The 20,645-nt window shown below is 35.4% G+C and overlaps 1 protein-coding gene across 3 annotated transcripts in view; it reads right to left on the bottom strand.

Annotated features, from left to right (window-relative positions):
* ATPCL (ATP-citrate synthase) overlaps nucleotides 1-20,645 on the bottom strand; it is a 555,953-nt gene that overhangs the window by 391,205 nt on the left and 144,103 nt on the right. For all 3 annotated transcript variants that reach the window (XM_090394661.1, XM_090394662.1, XM_090394663.1), the window contains exon 8: nucleotides 2,165-2,295. In XM_090394661.1, the coding sequence (XP_090250787.1) occupies nucleotides 2,165-2,295 (131 nt within the window). The remainder of the gene's footprint in view (nucleotides 1-2,164; nucleotides 2,296-20,645) is intronic.

A 20,645-nucleotide genomic window follows, 5' to 3' on the forward strand; every position in this document is an offset into this window, starting at 1 on the left:
TTGCCAGGAACTCAGTAGGGAAATACCTCTGTAATTCTCACATTCAGTTTTATTTCCCTTTTTATATATGGGTACTATGAGAGCTACTCCAATCATCTGGAATTCGTCCCTCTGTCCAGGCTTTCTGAATTATGTAGTGCAGCCACCGTAAGACTCTTATACCACCATACTTCAGCATTTCTGGTCGAATATCATCTACTCCAGCTGCCTTTCCACATTTCAAGCCTTTGATGGCTTTTTCTACTTCAAGTATGGATATGTATTCCTGACTGCATGCCTGATCAGTGTTTTTTTACCACTGTGCTGTCATCACTGCATGTTTCATTTAGCAGTTTTTCAAAGTAATTACTCCATACTTCAAGGATATCTTTTTTTTCCAGTTTTCATGTCACCTTTATCATCTCTAAATCCTTTTACAGCACTCTTTCCTCCATTCCTAAGCTTCTTCAACAACCTCCACAATATTTTGCTGCCTTCTTGATATTTATTTTCTATATTCTTGCCAAAGTCCTCCCATGACTTTTGTTTAGCTAGATTTACACACCATTTAGTTTTACATTTGTCTCTGTATTCTCTAAGAGCACAAGCTGACTTATTTGACAGGAACTTTTGATATGCTTTCTTCTTTTCCTTCACTGCCTCTTTAACTTCCTGTGTCCACCATGGAGTTCTAATTTTTTTATCCTTGCAGACAACCTCACCACATGCCTCTCTGGCAGATTCAATCAATATTTTCTTCAGAGTTTTCCCCTGAATCTCCAAGGTTTGATTTCTGTTCTCAAACTCTTTCATTTTTTCTTCAATAATCTTTGTGTATTTTACTCTACAGTTCACATCTGAGAGCTGCTCAACTTTTATTCGCTTTAAAACTTTCTTACATGTTATTCTTTTCAATATGAAATTCAATTTTATCCTGCTCAAGACTAAATAGTGATCACTTCCAATTTCAAATCCTCTGTACACTCTGGTGTCCTGCACCAGGGAGAAACATCACTATCAACAATAACATAGTCAATGAGACTTTTCTTATTCCTAGCTTCTTCTCTCAATGTGAATTTGTGCACATTTTTATGTTGGAACATGGTGTTAATAATAACCAGTCCATGTCCTGAGCAGAAATCCAACAGATATTTGCCATTATTATTAGCTTTGCTCTTTTCTCAAAATTTTCCCAAAATATTTTTGTATGTCTCACAATCATTTCCTACTCTGCTATTCAGATCCCCAACAAGGACCAACTTTTCCTTTTTCATTGTGTCAGTTGCTTTTTCTAAAGCCTCAAAAAATTCCTCCACTTCTACCTTAGTAGAACCTTCTGTGGGACCCTAGGCACAAATAAGTCTCATTGTCCAGTTCCCCATTCTCATATTTGCCCACATTACTCTACTTGAGACTGACTGCCATTCAAGAAGATTAGCCTCGTATTTTGTGTTGAATACTATGGCTACTCCTTCTTTTCCTTGATTGTCATTGCCTGAATATAACATTTTGTATTTATTGCTCAGAAAGATCTCACCAGTTTTGGTCTTTTTTGTTTCAGTCACCACTATTATGTCGATCTGGTACTTATCTAATTCCTCAGCTACCTCCATTTCTTTGCCATTCAGGCTTCTTACATTGATAGTACCGATCTTTAACTCTGGTGATGTTCAGTTGGGGTTTGTTTGCAGATTTGTTCCAGTAGCTGACTTTTCGCTGTTCACCCTGGTTCCCTGGCGAAAACAACGGGGGCCTTGTTTAACTGGGCGACGCCCCAGCCGGCATGATATTTTGTCATGTTGTACCATCATTTTTTATTTTGGTTTAACCAATAAGAATACAATTTGTTCGGCTAAATCCCAAATTGCCAGCCCATCCTCGTTCGTTCAGTATCCAAGTAGATACCCAACAGGGTGCACCACGAGAAGGTGAGGATTGGACATTAGGTCAGAAGCCCTGGTCAGTTCTCCGCATTCCTTTAAAGGCTGTGTGGAGGTCTCCTCTCGGTTATACAGCTTTGACCCTTTATTAAGTTTTGTTTAATACTTGTTCCCTGAAATGGAATAATGAAAACCTATATAATTACAAAATAAATATTCATTAGTGAGTTGGTATAGAAAATAAAACCGCTAATATTATGCTGTTTACAAATAAGCAAATTTTATAAAGACTAAATTATTCTTACTTCTGGATAAGCATCCCGACCAAATGGGGGAGGGAATTCAATGTTACCCCACTTCTGTTTACAGACAAATTCTGCTGTGGCATCCAATTTTGCTGCTAAATCCAGGATATATACTTTTCCTTGAGTTAAAACTTGAAATGAAAAAAATAATAAACCATGAGATGACTGTATTGATAATGTCTTTTAATATGTACTATGCTATTAAAAAATAAGAAACAACTGAAAACAATAAAAATATGAAAATACTAAGTAAACATTTATCAGTTGGCAAAAGTCAAATAACTGCAATAAAAGAATTGAATTATAATAAGGAACCAAGAACAAATCCTAAGCAGGCTAGAAGAATTTTATAAAGAACTCTATAATGATCCTTCAATAGATAAATCAAATATAAATAACTTCTCCATCACATATAGAATTCATCCCCACCATTCACTTCAGATGAAACAAAACAAGCATTAAAACAAAATGGAAAATATCACCAGGATATTTTCCATTTTTCTCCATGAAAAATGGGAAATATCCTGGTGAAGATCTAATTCACAGAGAAATAATTAACCATGTCACAAACTTACTAAATATCTATGCCTAGAAGAGGGGAAGATACCAGAAAACTGGAAAAATGCTACTCCGATACTGTTATTTAAAAAAGGGACAAAGAAGAAGTAAAGAACTATAGACCAATTAGTATTCTCTCCAATCTGTACAAAATTCTCACAAAAGTAATAACAAACAGGTTAACCCCTCTTCTAGACTCAAATCAACCAGTAGAACAAGCAGGATTCTGTAAAGTCTTTAACACAATTGATCATATTCATGCAGTAAAACAAATAATAGAAAAAGCAGAAGAAAACCAATTGCCTTTCTGTTTAGCCTTTATTATGGAAAAAGTATTCAATTCCATCAAAACTAATGCAATAATCAAAGCACTCCAGAATCAGGGAGTTCCTGGAGAATATATGGGCCTCCTCCAGGAAATATACCACATTGCAACAGCAACAATCCAACTTAACACAGGTAACAATAAAATATCAATTGACAAAGGTGTCTGACAAGGAGACTATCACCCAAAACCTTTACAGCAGTCCTTCAAGAAATATTTAATAACTGGACAAACCTTGGTATAAAAATTAATAACAGAAACTTAACACACCTAAGATATGCAGATGATATCATACTTTTTGCAAACACTCCAGAAGACCTTAATAGAATGATAGAAGACCTATAATCATGAAAGCAGAAAAGTTAGTCTAAAAATAAACAGAGAAAAAACGAAAATCATGTTTAATCATTTTGTAACACCAAAAAACATAATAATAGAAAACAATCTCTTGGAAAGAGTCTCTTCATATACATACTTAGGTCATCTCATTGATCTAAACTGTGGACTCCAAAAGGAAATAAATAGGAGAGTTCAACTTGTCTGGGGTGCATTCAGAAAATTGAAAAGCATTTTTCAAACGAATGATATCGCACTCTGTTTAAAAAGGAAGACATTTAACCAGAGTATACTTCCAGTCATCACATATGGCTGTGAAACTTGATCACTAACAAAAGCACTGGCAAATAAACTAACAACAACTGAAAGAAAAATGGAGAGGCTGATGCTAGGCATCACATTAAAAGATAAGCGAAACACCTGGATAAGAAGCCAGACTCACATCACTGATATCATTCTTCACCATAAGCAACTAAAATGGAAATGGGCCAGACATCTATCCAGGAGAAAAGATGCACGATGGACCACTATAGTAATGAACTGGATTCCAAAAGAAGGAAAACGAGGCTGAGGACGTACTAAAAGAAGGTGGAGTGACGAACTGTCAAAATTTTTTTGGGAAAAATTGGTCAAATGTTGCCAAGAACAGAGAAAGGTGGAAAGAACTGGAGGAGGCTTTCATCCAGCAGAAAAATGGCTGAAAAGAAGAAGATGCTATTAGAAATAATGTAAGCAAAAAAATCAGAAATTCTTTGTTAACTAACATTTCTAAGAAATCTTAATTATAATCTAAAAGTAACCTGTTATATAAGGATGAACAAAATCACTCATTGTTCCTAAATTCTACTTGGAGGAACTGTATAGAGTGAATAAAGAAAATTTGGAGGAGCCCTCTCACCAGGAAAATTCTGATTTGGAACCTCCTCCACTTAGGCATGAGGTTGAAAGAGCAGTTAAGCAGATTAACAGCAATAAGGCTTCAGGCGCAGAAGAAATCCCAGTAGAGTTAATTAAGGCCACAGGGGGATGGAGGGATAAGAGTGTTTCATAGATTGATTACAAGGATATGAGAGACAGGATCATGGCCTAGAGACTGGAAGAAGTCAGTTTTCATGCCACTACATAAGAAGGAAGATATGAAGGCTTGCAATAACTATAGAACTATTAGTTTAATATCTCATGCAAGCAAAATTTTATGTAATATCGTATTAAATAGGATTGAAGCCAAAGTTGAGGCAGAAACATCCAAGTAACCAGCAAGTTTTGGGAAAGGTAAGGGCAACAGAGATCAGATCCTTAGCCTTAGACAGATCATAGAAAAATATAAAGAATTCAGACTCCCTCTGGTAATGTGCTTCTTAGACTACTCTAAAGCTTTTGACTGTGTACAGCATGTGAAACTGTAGGAAGTAACGAAAAGAATGGGTTTTCCTCAACAAACTATCAGTTTGACAGCCAACTTGTACAGGGAGCAAGAAGCCATAATAAGAACAGATGTTGGATTGACTGATTGACTTCAGGTTGAAAAAGGAGTTAGGCAAGCATGTTTACTTTCTCCTCACTTGTTTAGTATATATGCGGAAGAAAACATCATGTGCGAAGCAATGGATAAGCTCAAAGCAGGAATAGGTGGATAGGTGGCAGATTGATCAGTAATCTGAGGTATGCTGATGATACTGTTCTCCTCTGTAATGACAAGGAAGAACTAGGTCAAATTCTTGATAAGTTAACAAGATCAATAATAACAGGACTTCAACTCAATCCTAGCAAGACAAAGATTATGGTTCTCAAAGGAAATACAAACAGGGAAGGTCTTGAGAAACAAGTGTACCTTAATGAAGAAAGAATTGAGGAAGTCAGCAAGTTTGAGTACCTGGAATCTATTATTAATGTGAAGAATTGCTGTTCAGCAGATGTCAGAAGAAGATAAGGAAAGGCTAAAACAACAGTCAGAGACTTGTCTCAAATCTATCTCCATTGGAACAAAGTTGAGGATTTTGGAGACAGTTGTTTTTCCAACAGCAACTTATGCATGTGAGACTTGGAACCTAACGAAGTCAGATAAGAAACAGATACATCATCTGTGGATGCCCAGTGAACATATGGATGAAATTCCATTCATTTCAAATGCTCAAGTAACAATAGCTGACATATGAAACATCTTAGTGTAATGAGTCGTTATTTCCATCTACATTCAAATAACTATCCAGACATCACCTTAAAATATACATAACTAATTAGACAATTACATGAACTGAAAAACATACAGACCTGACTTACTATTCTTGAGAGAAACCCAAATTGCAGATATACCAACAAAAAATTTGAAGCAACAGTGACCTCTTTACCTTTCTATCCATAAAGCTCAACTTTCTACAATTCAGCTATTTAAATAGTGAAGGTAGCTTACTAAATGACCTTAATGTCCATGACTCAAACTAGCTTTCCCTTTTCAAATACCACAGACCATGCTGGAAGTTATGCAGAAGTTTTTGCCATAAACAGTGACTTCACACAAATCAAAATCAACCTACTCGAATTATTGATATCCTTCACTCTCTCCCAATAGCCTGGATCTTTTTTGTTAACCACTTCTCCTTCCAGATGCACAGTAGAGATCTTTGCACTCAGTAACACATATCACAATCTTGTGTAAGGTTACAATTACATAGATTGTGCTCCCACTAATCGCATGTCCTTTGACACCACTAATGTACAAAGTGGAATAACCTCCAGAACTCCTACTCTTACTTTCCAGTGTGACTTAATACGTCCACTCATCAGAACCCCCCAACTTCTGCTCAGAGAGCATCGGAAATGATAGTTATTGCAGCCAGGCCTTCGTTCCCCATTCTACCCATTTTTTTTTTTTTTTCACTTTCCAAGTCCTAATTCAACAGAAGATGAAAATACAATTCATCAATTTCCAGGCATGTACCTTCAATAGCCATCTAGGCAATGACAGCATATGATTAAACTTACATTACTAATCTCCACTTAACAATTTTTCTCCAAATTAATCTATTATTTGACAAAGCTTCAATATTGTTGTATCTAACATTTTGGTATTCTAAAGCACTTCTGATGGAGAATTAATCCACCTAGATCTTTCTCCAAGTCTTTTTCTTGACATTTTTGGCATCAAACTTATTTTGCTAAACTTTCCCCTCCCATTCTGTTTAAAAGATCATATCACCTTAGATGAGCTCTGCTCACACATTCTTGAATATTAACAATATCAAGTTCCTTCCTAATATCATTTTTAATACGATTCTGCCACTGATTTCATCTGTGCATATCTCTAATTTTTCTCAGAAATCTCATATCCATTGTGTCTAATCTTTTATCAAGAACTTTATTTTTAACCTAACTCTTATATCCACAATTTAAAACAAGTTTTAACACTGTTTTGTATACCACTAGTGTTTTGGCAAATTTCTCACTCATTCCATATCAAGTTATTCAACTGCTCCCCCACTATACCAGCTTTGCTTATTGTGTTATCTATCCCCATTTTTTAATTTGCCATCATCATTAAAAACTGCCTCAACAGCCAAACTATTTTACAGGTATTATTTAAGGGAAAATTCCCATGTTACTGCTCTTAAAAACTATTATTTTTATGGTATTTTTTTCCTGCTTTTGTTTAGGAGTACAGGAAAGCAGAAAAAAATAGCAGTAAAAATAACAAAACTATTTTACATTTTCTACAGGTTCTCCACTGAGAATGCAGCTGAACTTTTCACAGTAGTCTTTTCGTTTCTGATTTTCATGCCAAATTTGTTACAGCTGGTATTCAATTTAGGTAGAGAATCCTAGAGACTTGCAGTGGATGTGTGTAAGAGTACAAAACTATCTGCATAGAGCAAAGTTCATATCTCTGATTTTAATATCAGGTTTAATGTCACCTCCTTTCATAATGCAATCCATATGCATGATGAATAACAGTAGAGATAGAGTGCACCCTTACTTGCCTTACACTAAATTTTGCATCAAACCATCTTCCTGCATTTCCATCTAATCTTACTGCTGACTTCATCTTCATCAAATTCTTGATATGTAGCCTCAGGAGATATAGGGGACATTATGATAGTACTACATAAATTTATATCATTACTAACTTCCTAGAGCCTCTGCACCTCAGTTGTTATAGACGAAGCCCTCTGGTCGGAAAGACCTGGGTTTGATTCCTGTCAGTGACGTGAGGAACCTTTATTTGGTCTCTTTTGATGAAAGGTGAGTTGGTTTGTCTCATACAGAGGTAGATGATTTTTTTTCACCTGGAAACTTGGGTTTTTCATCCCCCAGAATAGGTAAACCAGTATCGCAAACACATGCATTTACAGAGGGCTAACCACCTTATCATTGAGTTATGGTTGCAGTTGTAAGAATAAAAAAACCTTGACATTGTAAAGGTAGACAACGAGAATTAAGTCAAGTACTAACTTCCTATTGATAATTTTTCTCCAAATTAATCTGATATCTGACAAGACTGCAATATTAACAGATCTTATATATTACACTGCCAAAAGTGTCTGGACACCACCCATAGCGCTACACTGCCTCGCTCATATGATGCAAATACATGCCTACAACACTATATAAGCATAGGAACATTGACATTGGCAGTGTGCACATTTGCCAACAGGACGAGCAGATGAAAAGGAGTTGAATCCATTCAAATGTGGTATGATAGTCAGAGCCCACGAGTTCAGTCATTCGACCGAACTTGTGGGCTCTGACTGAACAGACCGAATGACTGAACTTGTGGGCTCTGACTATCATACCACAGAGAGATTTCTGCCACATTTCACATCACATGCCTTGATATACTGTCAGCAGGGTTAATTGCCACCAAGTGGAAATGCACCACCAAATGAACCGCCAAATTCCTCCCTTGAACTGGTAGGCCAAAGAAACTGACAAATTGGTACTAGCAAACTCAAGAGTGTTGTCACAGCAAATCATCAGCCAGCCTTAGTCACTATTGAAAATGAATTCCACGAGTTCTGGAATGGATGAAAGTGACAGAACTATTCGCCGGGAGGTGTTTGTTCTTGGGTTATCATGGTTGTGCTGTAGCTCACAAGGCCATGATTAGGCCTGCATCATCTGGAATGATGCAAACAACACCATCACTGAACTGTGGATCAATAGAAGTGGGTCCTGTGGAGTGATGAATTGCAGTACATGATCAGGTAATCTGATGGATGTGTCTGCACCTCTCAGATGCCTGGTAAACAATACAAGAATCGTCTTGTATCTGTATCAATTGAAATCTGGAGGTGGTAGCATAGTACTCTAAGGCTGTTTTTTCCTGGATTGGACTGGGCCCATTGTCTGTGTCCGGATCTTTAAATGCTAATATTACCAAGACATTTTGGATAATTCCATTCTTCCCATGCTGTGGCTACAGTTTTGGAATAGGTCATTTTCTGTATCAGCACAATAATGCACTTGCTTGCTCACAAAGCAAGGGCCCTAGCTCTATAGTTTCAATACAGGGAAGTGGACAACTAAACTGGCCAGCCAAAAGATCTGACCTCAACCCTACTGAACATTTTTGGGATGAGCTGGAGCGAAGGTTGTGTGCCAGACCTACTCACCCAACTAACACTGGTCAGCTGCTCACTATACTACAGGAGGAAGTGAAATGAATTACATCAGCAGTTTACCAAAACTTATTGGAGAGCCTAAGCCAAAACATAATGGCTGTAATAGCAGGAAAAAGGAGGCTTGACTTCATATTGACAGTAACAGGAAATACAATGCTGTCCAGACACTTCTGGCAACGTAGTGTAGTTCTGTATTCTAAAGCACCTTTCACCATACTAATCCACCTAGATCTTGGTCTTTTTCCTGCCAACATCTCAAAGACACTGTTTAAGAGTTATATTTCCAGCTCTCAGATCCACATTAAAATTGATTTTGACATTGTCTTTTAAACAGGTAGTTTGGTGTTTGGATCTCTCTCTTTTATTACATATAAATTTATTCAGCTGAATTCCTACCACATCAGAATTGCTATTTCTGCCTGTCTATTTCCATATGTAATTTGCCATCGTCATTAAAAAATTGTGACTAAATAGCTAAAATGTTTTACTTGTTCTCAGAAGTTCTCCATTCAATATGCAGTGGATGTTTTCAATGTTTCTGCACATTTTCATTGCCTTTATCTCATTATTGCTTATTTTCATACCTAATTTATTACAGCTGTTATGCAGTTTAGTTAGAGTTCTGGAGACTTGTACTGGATTTGTTTAGGAGTATACAGCTGCATGATGCAAAAAGTTAAGCATGATATCTCCAATTCTAATATCAGCTTTAATACCCTGTTGTTCATCTATATGGATTATAATGTGACCCATATAGATGATGAACAACAGTTGAGATAATGTTTGTCTCACACCTAATTTAACATCAAACCATCTTTCTATACTCCCTTCAACACTAACTGCCAACTTACAACTCAAGTAGAGATTAAATATTGCTTGATATAATGTCCTGTTATAATAATAATGAGTAAAATAAAATAAAGTAAGAATGTATGAAATTTGGATTAAACCTAAATATAGACAAAACAAAAATTATTCAAATAGGAAAAAAAAACACAACTTGAAAATTGAAATTGATAGTAAGAATCTAGAGCAGGTAGAAAACTTCACTACGTACAATGGTAAAATTACAAAAGATATATCATGTTAAAGGCTTAATGGATTTTTTACAACACTCAAAAAGAATTAAAATAGAATTTAATACTCCCCATATTTCGTCATAGTCACTAGGACATCTACGGGGATTACAAAAACAATTAATGTAACATGCACACAAATATCATACAATACTAAGCCCAACCACGTGGGTGACACTAAAGTCCTATCTAGGTGGAGAGCCCTCTAAGGGCAGTAGTAGGTGGCCTGGAATGTAAGGTGGGACTTCTGGTGATGAGTGTTTCCCAAATCTTCGGAAGCTTAATGCAATGATATTTATTAAGATTTGGTTGGTTTCTGAGAGCTGCTGCTGCTTCTAAGAAAAGTCTCTCTTTCTTGAATTTGCTGCTGTGGAGCATGGTGGTTTTTTTTCCATGATACCCTGTGGGTGGTGTCCAAAACATGGTCAGCCAAGCCTGAATGGCCATAGTTGTGTTTACAGATGTAAGACTTGTGTTCCTCCAGGCAGATGGATGCTGATCTGCCTGTCTGTCCAAAGTACGCCAGCTTACAGGAACAGGGTACTTTGTAAACTGCAGGCAGAGAGAGAGGAGGGAGCTGATCTTTTGTAGAACGGATAAGAGTAGCAAGTTTGCAGTGGGGCTTATATGCTGTGTGTAGGTTATACTTTTTTAGTATCTTGGCTATTTTTTCGGATGTGCCACGGATACAGGATATGGTGATGGCATTTTTAATATCTTGATGACAAGAAGGACAGGGAATGGGGGAGGAACTGATTATTTTTTTGATACTGTGTTCGCTGTAGCCATTGGAGAGGAAAGTGCTGTGTATGTGGTTAAGCTCAGTAGTGAGGGCGGTTCCACTGGAACAAAGATTGTGGGCTCTCTTGGTAAGAGTTTTAATAATGCCATATTGTTGAGAGGGGTGGTGGTGGGAGAGTTTGTGAATGTATCTGCCTGTGTGTGTGTGGGTTTTCTGTATACAGTGAAGGCAAGTGTATCATTAGGCAGGCATGTGACTAAGATGTCTAGGAAGGGTAAACAATTGTTCTTTTCCTTTTCCACAGTAAACATAGAAGCAGCAGCAGCTCTCAGAAACCAACCAAATCTTAATAAATATGGTTGCATTAAGCTTCTGAAGATTTGGGAAACACTCATCACCAGAGGTCCCCCCTTACATTCTAGGCCACCTACTACCGCACTTAGAGGGTGCTCCACCTAGATAGGACTTTAGTGTCACCCATGTGGTTGGGCTTAGTATTGTATGATATTTGTGTGCATGTTACATTAATTGTTTTTGTAATCCCCATAGATGTCCTAGTGACTAGGACGAAATATAGAAGTATTAAATTCTATTTTAATTCTTTTTGAGTGTTGTAAAAAATCCATTAAGCCTCCAACATGATGTCCTCACGAATACAAAAGATATAACAGACGAATTAGCCAAGCATCCCAAAACCTTTGGATGACTAAATAAAATATGAAAGTCAAGAGACATCAAACAAGTAACAAAAGTAAGAATCGATGAGACTATGTTCCTCTCAATACTTCTCTATAGAAGTAAATGCTGGAATCTCAAAAATGCTGAGAGAAAAAATTATTAACTACTGAAATGGGGTGGCTAAGAAGATTACTTAGCCAGTATCTCTGCTAGATAGACTAAGAAATGAAGACATAAGGAAACAACTAAAACAAGAAATAACAATAATAGACAAACTCCAAGAAAGAAGACTGCAAGGGTTTAGCCATGTGACCAGAAAGATTACCAACTAAAGTCCTCTGGATCTTTTACCTTCCATCGTTGTATAAACGATGGAAGGTAAAAGATCCAGAGGGCAGTTCAGAATTATATGGATAGGCAAAATAAAAGAGGACCTGAAAACTAAATCATAACAAGCAACACCAAACTGGACAGAACTGATCGGACTCTCCAAGGACAGACAAACATTTATTTGGCCTCATCATCCACACAGATGATGGAAGAGAGAAGAAGATAATGTCCCATTTACACTGTCGTTTAAATATAGTATAAATGGGGACAGGTTTTGATATATACCTTTTCCAGATCTATGAAATTTAAATACAGATCCTTGTTATATTCCAATGATTTCTCAACTAATTGTCTTAGAGAAATTCCAGTCATTTCTCAAATATTCTTAAATAAATCTTACCATGAACCCATAGTAATGAAATTCTTCTAATTCTCACATTGTTTTATTTCCCTTTTTATAGAAGGTACTATGAGAGCTATACTTCAATCACCAGGTATTCGACCCTCTGACCAAGGAGGGTAGAATACCTGGTGTTCTGACTGCTGTCTGAATTAGGCAGCGTAGCCACTGTAAAACTTTTAGACCTCGTATTTGAGCATTTCTAATCAAATATCATCTAATCTAACTGCCTTTCCAAATTTCAGGTTCTTAATGGCTTTTTTTACTTCAATATCAATATGTATTGCTAACTGCATTCCTGATGAGTGTTTTCCACCAACATTCTGTAACTGCTTCTTTCAAAGTTATTACTCCAGACATTGCAAATTTTTTCACTTGGGTATGCCATACCATAAATTAAATATGCCAAGAAATAATATTCTTGGTTTAACCCTTCACCCAAGTGTAAACAAACACATTTTGCACATGAAGTATATACTCATGACTGGGCTATTTGAATACAGAGGATAATGACAGAGCAATTTAATAATAAGATGATACATCTTTTCATTACTTGTACATTCATGAGAAATATATGACTTTTGCATTACTTCAACCTTGGTATCTCTTCTAGATCTGGCTCATACTGATGAGACCTCAATAAAGGTCAAAACCAGTCTGAGTAATGGCCCTTCCGATAATACAAAGCACATACCACTCACTTAAAGGGGTGGTGTGTGCTTTGCATTATGGGAACTAAATATATACAAGAGTATGCTCATGAAAATACTTCATGGCCAAACTTCATTTGCTTACACTTGGATAAAGGATTAAACCAAGCATATAATTTCTTGGTGTCTTTAATTACTACAGACATTTAGAATATCTATCTTCAGTTTTCATATATATATTTTTTTATGATGATCCAACACATGAAAGTTCAACAAGGCATGTAACCAGTGTTTTTTTTTTTTCTAGCGTGAAGCAGCAGAATGGCATTCTGGCACCTATTTTTTTTTTACAGTTTTTTTCAATTTTTCAAAAGTAATTTTTGAAATAATGTTCACGTGTACATAACACGCATGCGTATGCCATTAGCATCTACATTTGTGGCTATATGGACGTGTGATTGACAACATGCGAAAGATTTTCGGTAAAACACTTTTTTATCTAAAAAATATCTTTATTAAATTGATGTAAATTTAACGTCATTATTTTCATATCCCTTCAGCATTTCTTTTGTTTCATTTTTAATGTAAAAGTTTGACCCCAAGTTTGAAAATGAAAATGATTTCCAATTACTTCTCAATGACCGGTCCAATTAATAAAAAGCCCACAATAATAACAAACGACGTCAGAAAATGTGGAAATAATGGTGCCAGTTGATGTTTTTGAATCATCTCAACCTAATCTTGAGGAGCAGGGCCAAACTGAAAATGACTGACCGAATTGCTGGACATTAGATCAAAGAAAAAAGATTTTTGCTCAAAAAATGAATGGTTGTATATTTGCAACAAAAACTTGGCTGTATGCCTTGCAGAAAAGTTAGAATTCTTGGATTCGAAGTTTTGGCTGTGTGGAATAATTTTGAATCTCTAGTGCATCATTTTGAAGATGCGATGCATGATCCTAGGAGAGATAAAAATGATAAATGTACTTATGATGGCTTAAGAAGAAAAATAACATCTACAGACTTTTTATTGGATCTAGGATTGTTGTGCGACGCTCTCCAAGAATTGTCTGAATTAAGTTTGGACCTGCAAGACAGTGACATGAACCTTTATAAGGCAAATCAATAAATAAATGCACTTGTATAAGTTTTTGAAGAAAGAAGACAGAATTTTGGACCCTATTTTAGATGTGCTGCAGCTGCTGTACGCGATATGTGCTTTTGTGGAGTTTTACTTCATGAAAAAGCTCCAAAAAATAATCCTCCTACTGACCCAAAAAACATTTTATACCAAATTAAAAGAGTCAATTGAAAAAAAAAGGTTGCTTGCAAAGATATTGAGCTAGCACTTTGGGCTCACGTGCTTGACCAAAAACATTGGCCTGAAGATATTGATACTCAGCTAACATTTGGAGAGGCAGAAATTAGAAATTTGTCAATAAGACTGCAACTAAATGAAAGGGAAATTATTCATGGATTCCGTGAATACATTCTTGATAAGATATACCCAGAAAAACTGTTGCATTTGGTACATGCTCTGAATACTATTCCCATTTCATCAAGTGAATGTGAACGCGGATTTTTGCAGATGAATTTAATTATCAGATGAAGCCCCAACAAGAACTTCGCTGAAGACTAAAACAGTTTCGGCACTTTTATTCATCAAACTCTTTGGACCACCTTTAAGACTTAGATCCTTCAACGTATGTTGATCTGTGGTTACTTAGAGGACGACATTCGGCCTTAGATACTAAGAGCAAAGAAAGGAGTTCAGATGATTTGTTCAAACCAGAATTGGACAAAACTTTGGAAAACACTATGAACTTCTCTTAAATTATATAAAGTTTTTTACAAAGTTACTTTCGCTTGATATTTGGTCTTAGGTTGTATATTTTAATTTATTTGTTTAATTTTACATTTGGTCATGTCTAAAATAAAAAATGCTGAAAATAAATTATATTTAATTCATTTATGCAACTCCATGACAGCAACAGCTGCTTTATATTTCATTTAAATTAAGATGTGAATATCATTTTCTTTAATAAAAAGCTTAACAAGATGTGAGTTCTGGCACCTTTTTTTCTAGAAAAAAAGCACTGCCTGTAACACTAGAGAAAATGTAGCCTGTTGATATGTTTCTGTGGGAGGTTGTACTCAGTAGGAAGAACAGTGTGAGGTAGATTGTTCCAAAGAATAGAGGTGGAGCGAATGAAGGAAGCTGATGAGACAGTTTGGTATATTCAGAGCTGGAGAGTATAGGTGTTGGCCAGTAGCTGCACTAGTTCTATGGTTAGAAGAAAGTGGAAAAATGGTAGCAGCCAATTCAGAGGAGCAATGCTCATCAAAATACCTACAGAAAAGGCATAGTGCAAACAGAGTACCTATGATCAAGTGACTGAAGGGAATCTGTGAGGAAAGGGTCATCTGCTAAGTAGATGAAATGAAATGCAATAAACTCTCCTCCTGCTCAAATGGCAGTCAAGACTACTGGTCCCTTTGTCTGTTTGGTGTAACTTCTGTCCTTCCATGTTGCCACCTCTCTTGCATCCTGATGGCACTATGGTAACCTCACCACAGTTGAGAAATCATGAGAACATTCCCACGATTTCTCAACATCTGTCATAAAGTGAAAATCTGTTCTTGAAAACCTCTATTCGGAATGAACAGTTAATTCTTCTCTATGTTTCTCTTCCACAATTTTTTGCATCTTCTCAAGCATGCTTGCATAAATGTTATCTGGAATACCTAATGGAGAAACTCCTCTGTAATTCTCACATTCAGCTTTATTCCCCTTTTTATAGATGGTATCTGTGAAAGCTATCATCTCATCATGTAGAATTCAACTTTCTGACATGACCCTTTGAATTACGCAGTGTAGCAAATGCAAAACTTTTATGCCTTCACATTAATTCTCTAGGCACCTGATGACTCATCAGGTGCCTAGAGATTTTATTTATTGGAATAAAACCTAATACTGAGAATCAGGGAAAATAGTTCATTTTGACATAAGTCAATGATCATGATCATAAATTTGCTGAAGTGATAGACTATGCTTTGGCACTCAAATGGGCCAAGCAAACTCTAAAAACACAAAGAGGTAACTTATATTTATACACAAATGCCAGGATCATTAGAAACAAAGTGGCTGAGGTCACTGTTGCTTTGGAGAATATGCTGTGGCCAAAATTATTGGCATTAGTGAAACCTGGCTCTCAAAATCAGATGTAGTAACTGTAATCAAGTGTAAAAGGTATAGTATTTTTAGTCATGACAGAAGAAATATGAGAGGAGGGAAATACTATTAATGATATCTGATTAAGTCCAGTTAGGTTAGAAACTCAAAAAAATGATAATGGCAATAATGTCCCATGTAACAGTGAGTTTGAGGCTATCTGCTGTGAAGTGGAAGATAACAGTATGAAATATATGGTAGATTGTTAGCATGAACCTGGTGAGGAATGATGAAATGGATTGCCAATTTATCCTGATAGGCACTGAATGAATTATCATTATGGGTCATTTAAATTACATGCAAACTCCATTAGGGGTGGTCTTCCCACATGCCAAACCAGTGTACCAGGTGTCTCAGCCTGCAGGATTCCTGATGATTAATATTTAAGTTGGCAAGAGGATAATGCATGGATGAAGTTTCAAGAGCAAATCCTACAAGAACCCTTGAAACAGATGAGGTCACCACTTTCACCTAAACACAAAATGTTAATTGCAACATCAAATGTTAGAACTATTTTTCAAACTGGAAAGATGCAGGAAGTTATAAAGGAAATGAGAAAGCATGGAATACATATTTTAGGAATAAGTGAATTGAGATGGATGAGTGAGAACTATAGACTGATATCAAATATTGCATTCAGGATCAGATGAAAGTCATGAAAGAGGTATGGCACTTATATTTAGTGCAGACAAGTAAAACCTTGATAAATTGGAGCTCAAAAGTGAGCAGATAATAATGGCTAGATTATATCCAAGATGTATTAATTTAACCATAATACAAGTATATGCACCAACAAATGAGAAGGATCTTGACAAGAAGGAGTAAGTATTTTTATAAGTTACAAAAATGTATAGAACAAGTGCCAAAACATGACATGGTTAGTCTTATGAGTAACATGAATGCTAAAGTAGGTAATAGAAATAACGAAGATGAGAGAGCAGTAGGTAATGAAGCATGTGGTTCAAGAAATTAGAATGGTGATTTATTGATGGTATTTTGTGAAATGAACAACTTTGTGACTGGAGGAAGTATATTATTTAATCATACAGACATACATAAAATGACTGTTATAACCAGATGGTAAAACCAAAGCCCAAATTGATCATATTGCAATCAAGGGCAATTTCAGGAGTTCACTCATAGATGTTAAAGTAATGCGAGGAGCTGAAGTAGGATCTGATCAATACTTAATAACAGCCAAAATTAAATTAAAACTGGATAAAAAAAATCAGAATGGGAGGGTAAAATATGACATGTCCAAATTAAAAATGAATAAAATTAAGAAAATCTTTTCTATTATCATAAAAAATTAATTTCATATTTTAGAAAATGAGAAGCTAAAAGGTGAGAAAGTAGAAAGCCAAGAAGAAATGATTGAAATGCAATGGAAAAATTTTCAAACGGCATATAATGAGGTTGGCAGGGGCTTTGGGTGCTAAGAAGGAGAAAAAGAACATTTGGTTTATCAGATAAGCCTTGGAGACTCACAGAAGAAAGGCACAGTTAAAATGATGTTTGAAACTGCTAAATCCCAGACAGCTTAAAGAAATTCATTTCAGCAATTATAGAAAGAAAGAAAGACAAGCTTATTAAATGATCTGCAAGAAAGGATAAAAGGAATTATGTTAACAGTTTGGCAGAAGAAGCACAGAACACTGCAACATCAGGTCACATTAGAACAGTGCTTCCCAAACTTATGGATGTAAAGGCCCCTTTGGAAAAATTAAAATATTTCACGGCTCCCTCGAAAAAAAAATCCTAATATAGACATATAATTCTAATATTTATTGTATTTATATTCAATACAAAACAACATACCCAGTGAATAATGCAAAAATCAAATGCAACCATTACATTTTTAGCATCTTACATACACATCTGACATGGCACATTTAGTCTTAAAACATTTTAAATTTGTTTTCATTATTTTACAGCCCCCCCCCTCAACAAAACTAAATCTGTCTTCATAGAGAAATGTGTCAACACGTTGTGTCCTGAAAGAGCAGTAAAAAAGAAAGATTGGATAACTGATGAAATTTTTTCTCTCATGGATCAATGCAGATTATATAAAAATCATAGTCCAACAAAATATAAAGAGGTTCAGAAAATTATTAAAGACAAGATCAAAGAAGCAAAAGAATTTCTCCCTTTTTTGTTTCCTTTAAAACAAAAAAAGGGAGAAATAATATCCAAAAAGGATGATAAAATACAGGAATGTACAATGAAATATGTACAAGAAATCTTTACTGATAACAGACAAAACCCAGAAAATACTTATGAACAGATGGAAGGTCCATGCATTCTAAGACCAGAGACAGAATATGCACTGAACTCAACCAAAAATGGTAAAGCTTTAAGCCCTGATAGAATACCATCAAAAATAGTAAAAGTTATTAGAAGGCAACAAATTACTATATTAGTAAAGCTATTTAATCAGATCTACGATACAGGCATAATCCCTCAAGACTGGTTACAGTCAACCTTCATCATGCTACCTAAAAAAGAAAATGCCAAAACTAGTAATAACTACAGAATGATCGGTCTAATAAGTCATGCTCTTAAAATATTTCTGAAAATAATTCCAAAAATGTAGCGATAAAAAAAAGGATAAATTCATTTGCTTCATCGACTTCAAGAAAGCATTTGACAAATTCCAACACACTAAAATGATTGACTTATTAAAAAAAGTAGATTAGACGATAAAAACATCAGGAGCATTGAAAACTTATATAGGAACCAAAAGGCATCTGTTCAAGTTGATAACATTAATACAGACATCAAAAGATGAGTAAGGCAAGGATGTGTGTGCTACTGATTCTCCTTTTTAACATATTTTGGATTCTGGTGTGTAATGGTGAATCCAAGTCTCATCCATAGTAATAAATTGATGCATAAAATCAGTTTTATTCTTGTTAAAATGCTCCAAGCACTGTTTTGAGATTTTCAAGCAAGAGTGTTTTTGATCTGCTGTGAGCAAGCATGGCACCAATCTTGTGCAAAGCTTTTTCATTTGCAATTCTTCATGCAAAATACATCCTATACATTCTTCTGATATGCCTATAATCTCAGCAATTCCACGCACTTTGACTTGCCAGTCATCCAATACCATATCATGCACTTGATCAATGATTTCTGGTGTTACACTTTTTGGACGTCCTTCATGTGGATCATCTTCAAGGCTGGTACGGCCATGTTTAAACTCAGCAGCCCATTTCTTAATTGTCAAAAATGAAGGAGAAGAATGCTCATAAACATTCAACCTTAAATGAATTTCTTTTGACATTAAACCTTCTTTCACAAAGAATTTTATAACTGCACGATACTCAATTTTATCCGTTTCAAGGGATACAGACAACACTTTTGCTTCAGACAGCTGTATAAAACAAACTACTTGATAGAATGACTTGCAATTTCACATAGATGCTTATGATAGATGTACCAACTTAGAAAAAAAAAATCTGCTGATAGTGCTGCCATCTATCGTCGAGTCCAAGAACTTTTCAGACCAACCTCGTATCTTGGATGCTGGTTAAATGAAGAATACAACCCAGAAATGGAAATAAAAGTTAGAACTGAAGTGGCAAGAAAAAAATTTTCTCCTGATGAAATCGACACTGTGTAAACACAACACAATTTAAATGTAGAGCTTAGAATATGCATGGTTAAATGCTATGTATGGTCTGTACTGCTATACAGTGCAGAAACTTGGACTTTGAAGACAACATTGATAAAAAACTTGAAGCCTTTGAGATGTGGTTATATAGACAAATGTTAAAAATCCTATGGATGGCAAAAACATCCAATCAAGAAGTAGTACTAGAACAAATAGGGAAGTCATGTGAACTTTTAGATACCATAAAAAGAAGAAAACTGCATATGTTGGTCACCTACTTTATAATGAAAAATATAAGATACTTCAGTTGATTATAAAAGGGAAGATAAATGACAAGTAAGACGAAGAAGATCTTTGCTGGCAGACATCAGAACAGTGGACTGACATGAGCTTTGAAAGACTATTCAGAATGGCTGAAGTTCACTCAAAATTTGCAAAGGTTGCCGACGTCTGATAGAAGATGGCACTCAAAGAAGAGAAAATAAAAGTAATTAAAGAAAATAGCAAATGCCACAAATAGATCAAAAATCAATCAGCATGCTATGGAAGAAGTTAAATATTCTACATACTTGGGAGTAAAGCTAGATATTGAAGATAGAACTGAAAGGGATACAATGCAAAGACTGACAAAAGCTAATACTGCTTTCAGAAAATTAAATATATAGAAATATTCAAAATACCATAATAAAAGTCTACCATAGAAACATTAAGGCAGTATTATTATATGTATCAGAGACATGGAAGCTGTCAAAAAACAAAAATAAATTAAGTAGTTTTCAAATCAAATGTCTACATAAAATATTAAAAATATTCTGGCCCTAACATATAACAAATGATAACTTATATAAGGTATCTGTGCAAAAAAAGCATCACAGATGAAATAAAAAAAAAATGGAAATGAAAATGGATTGGGCACATACTGGGAAT

The sequence above is a fragment of the Typopeltis vanoorti genome, chromosome 6 (genome assembly GCF_054136105.1).
Source record: "Typopeltis vanoorti isolate ZY-2024b chromosome 6, IOZ_Tvanoo_1.0, whole genome shotgun sequence".
In the NCBI taxonomy this organism is placed as follows: domain Eukaryota; kingdom Metazoa; phylum Arthropoda; class Arachnida; order Uropygi; family Thelyphonidae; genus Typopeltis; species Typopeltis vanoorti.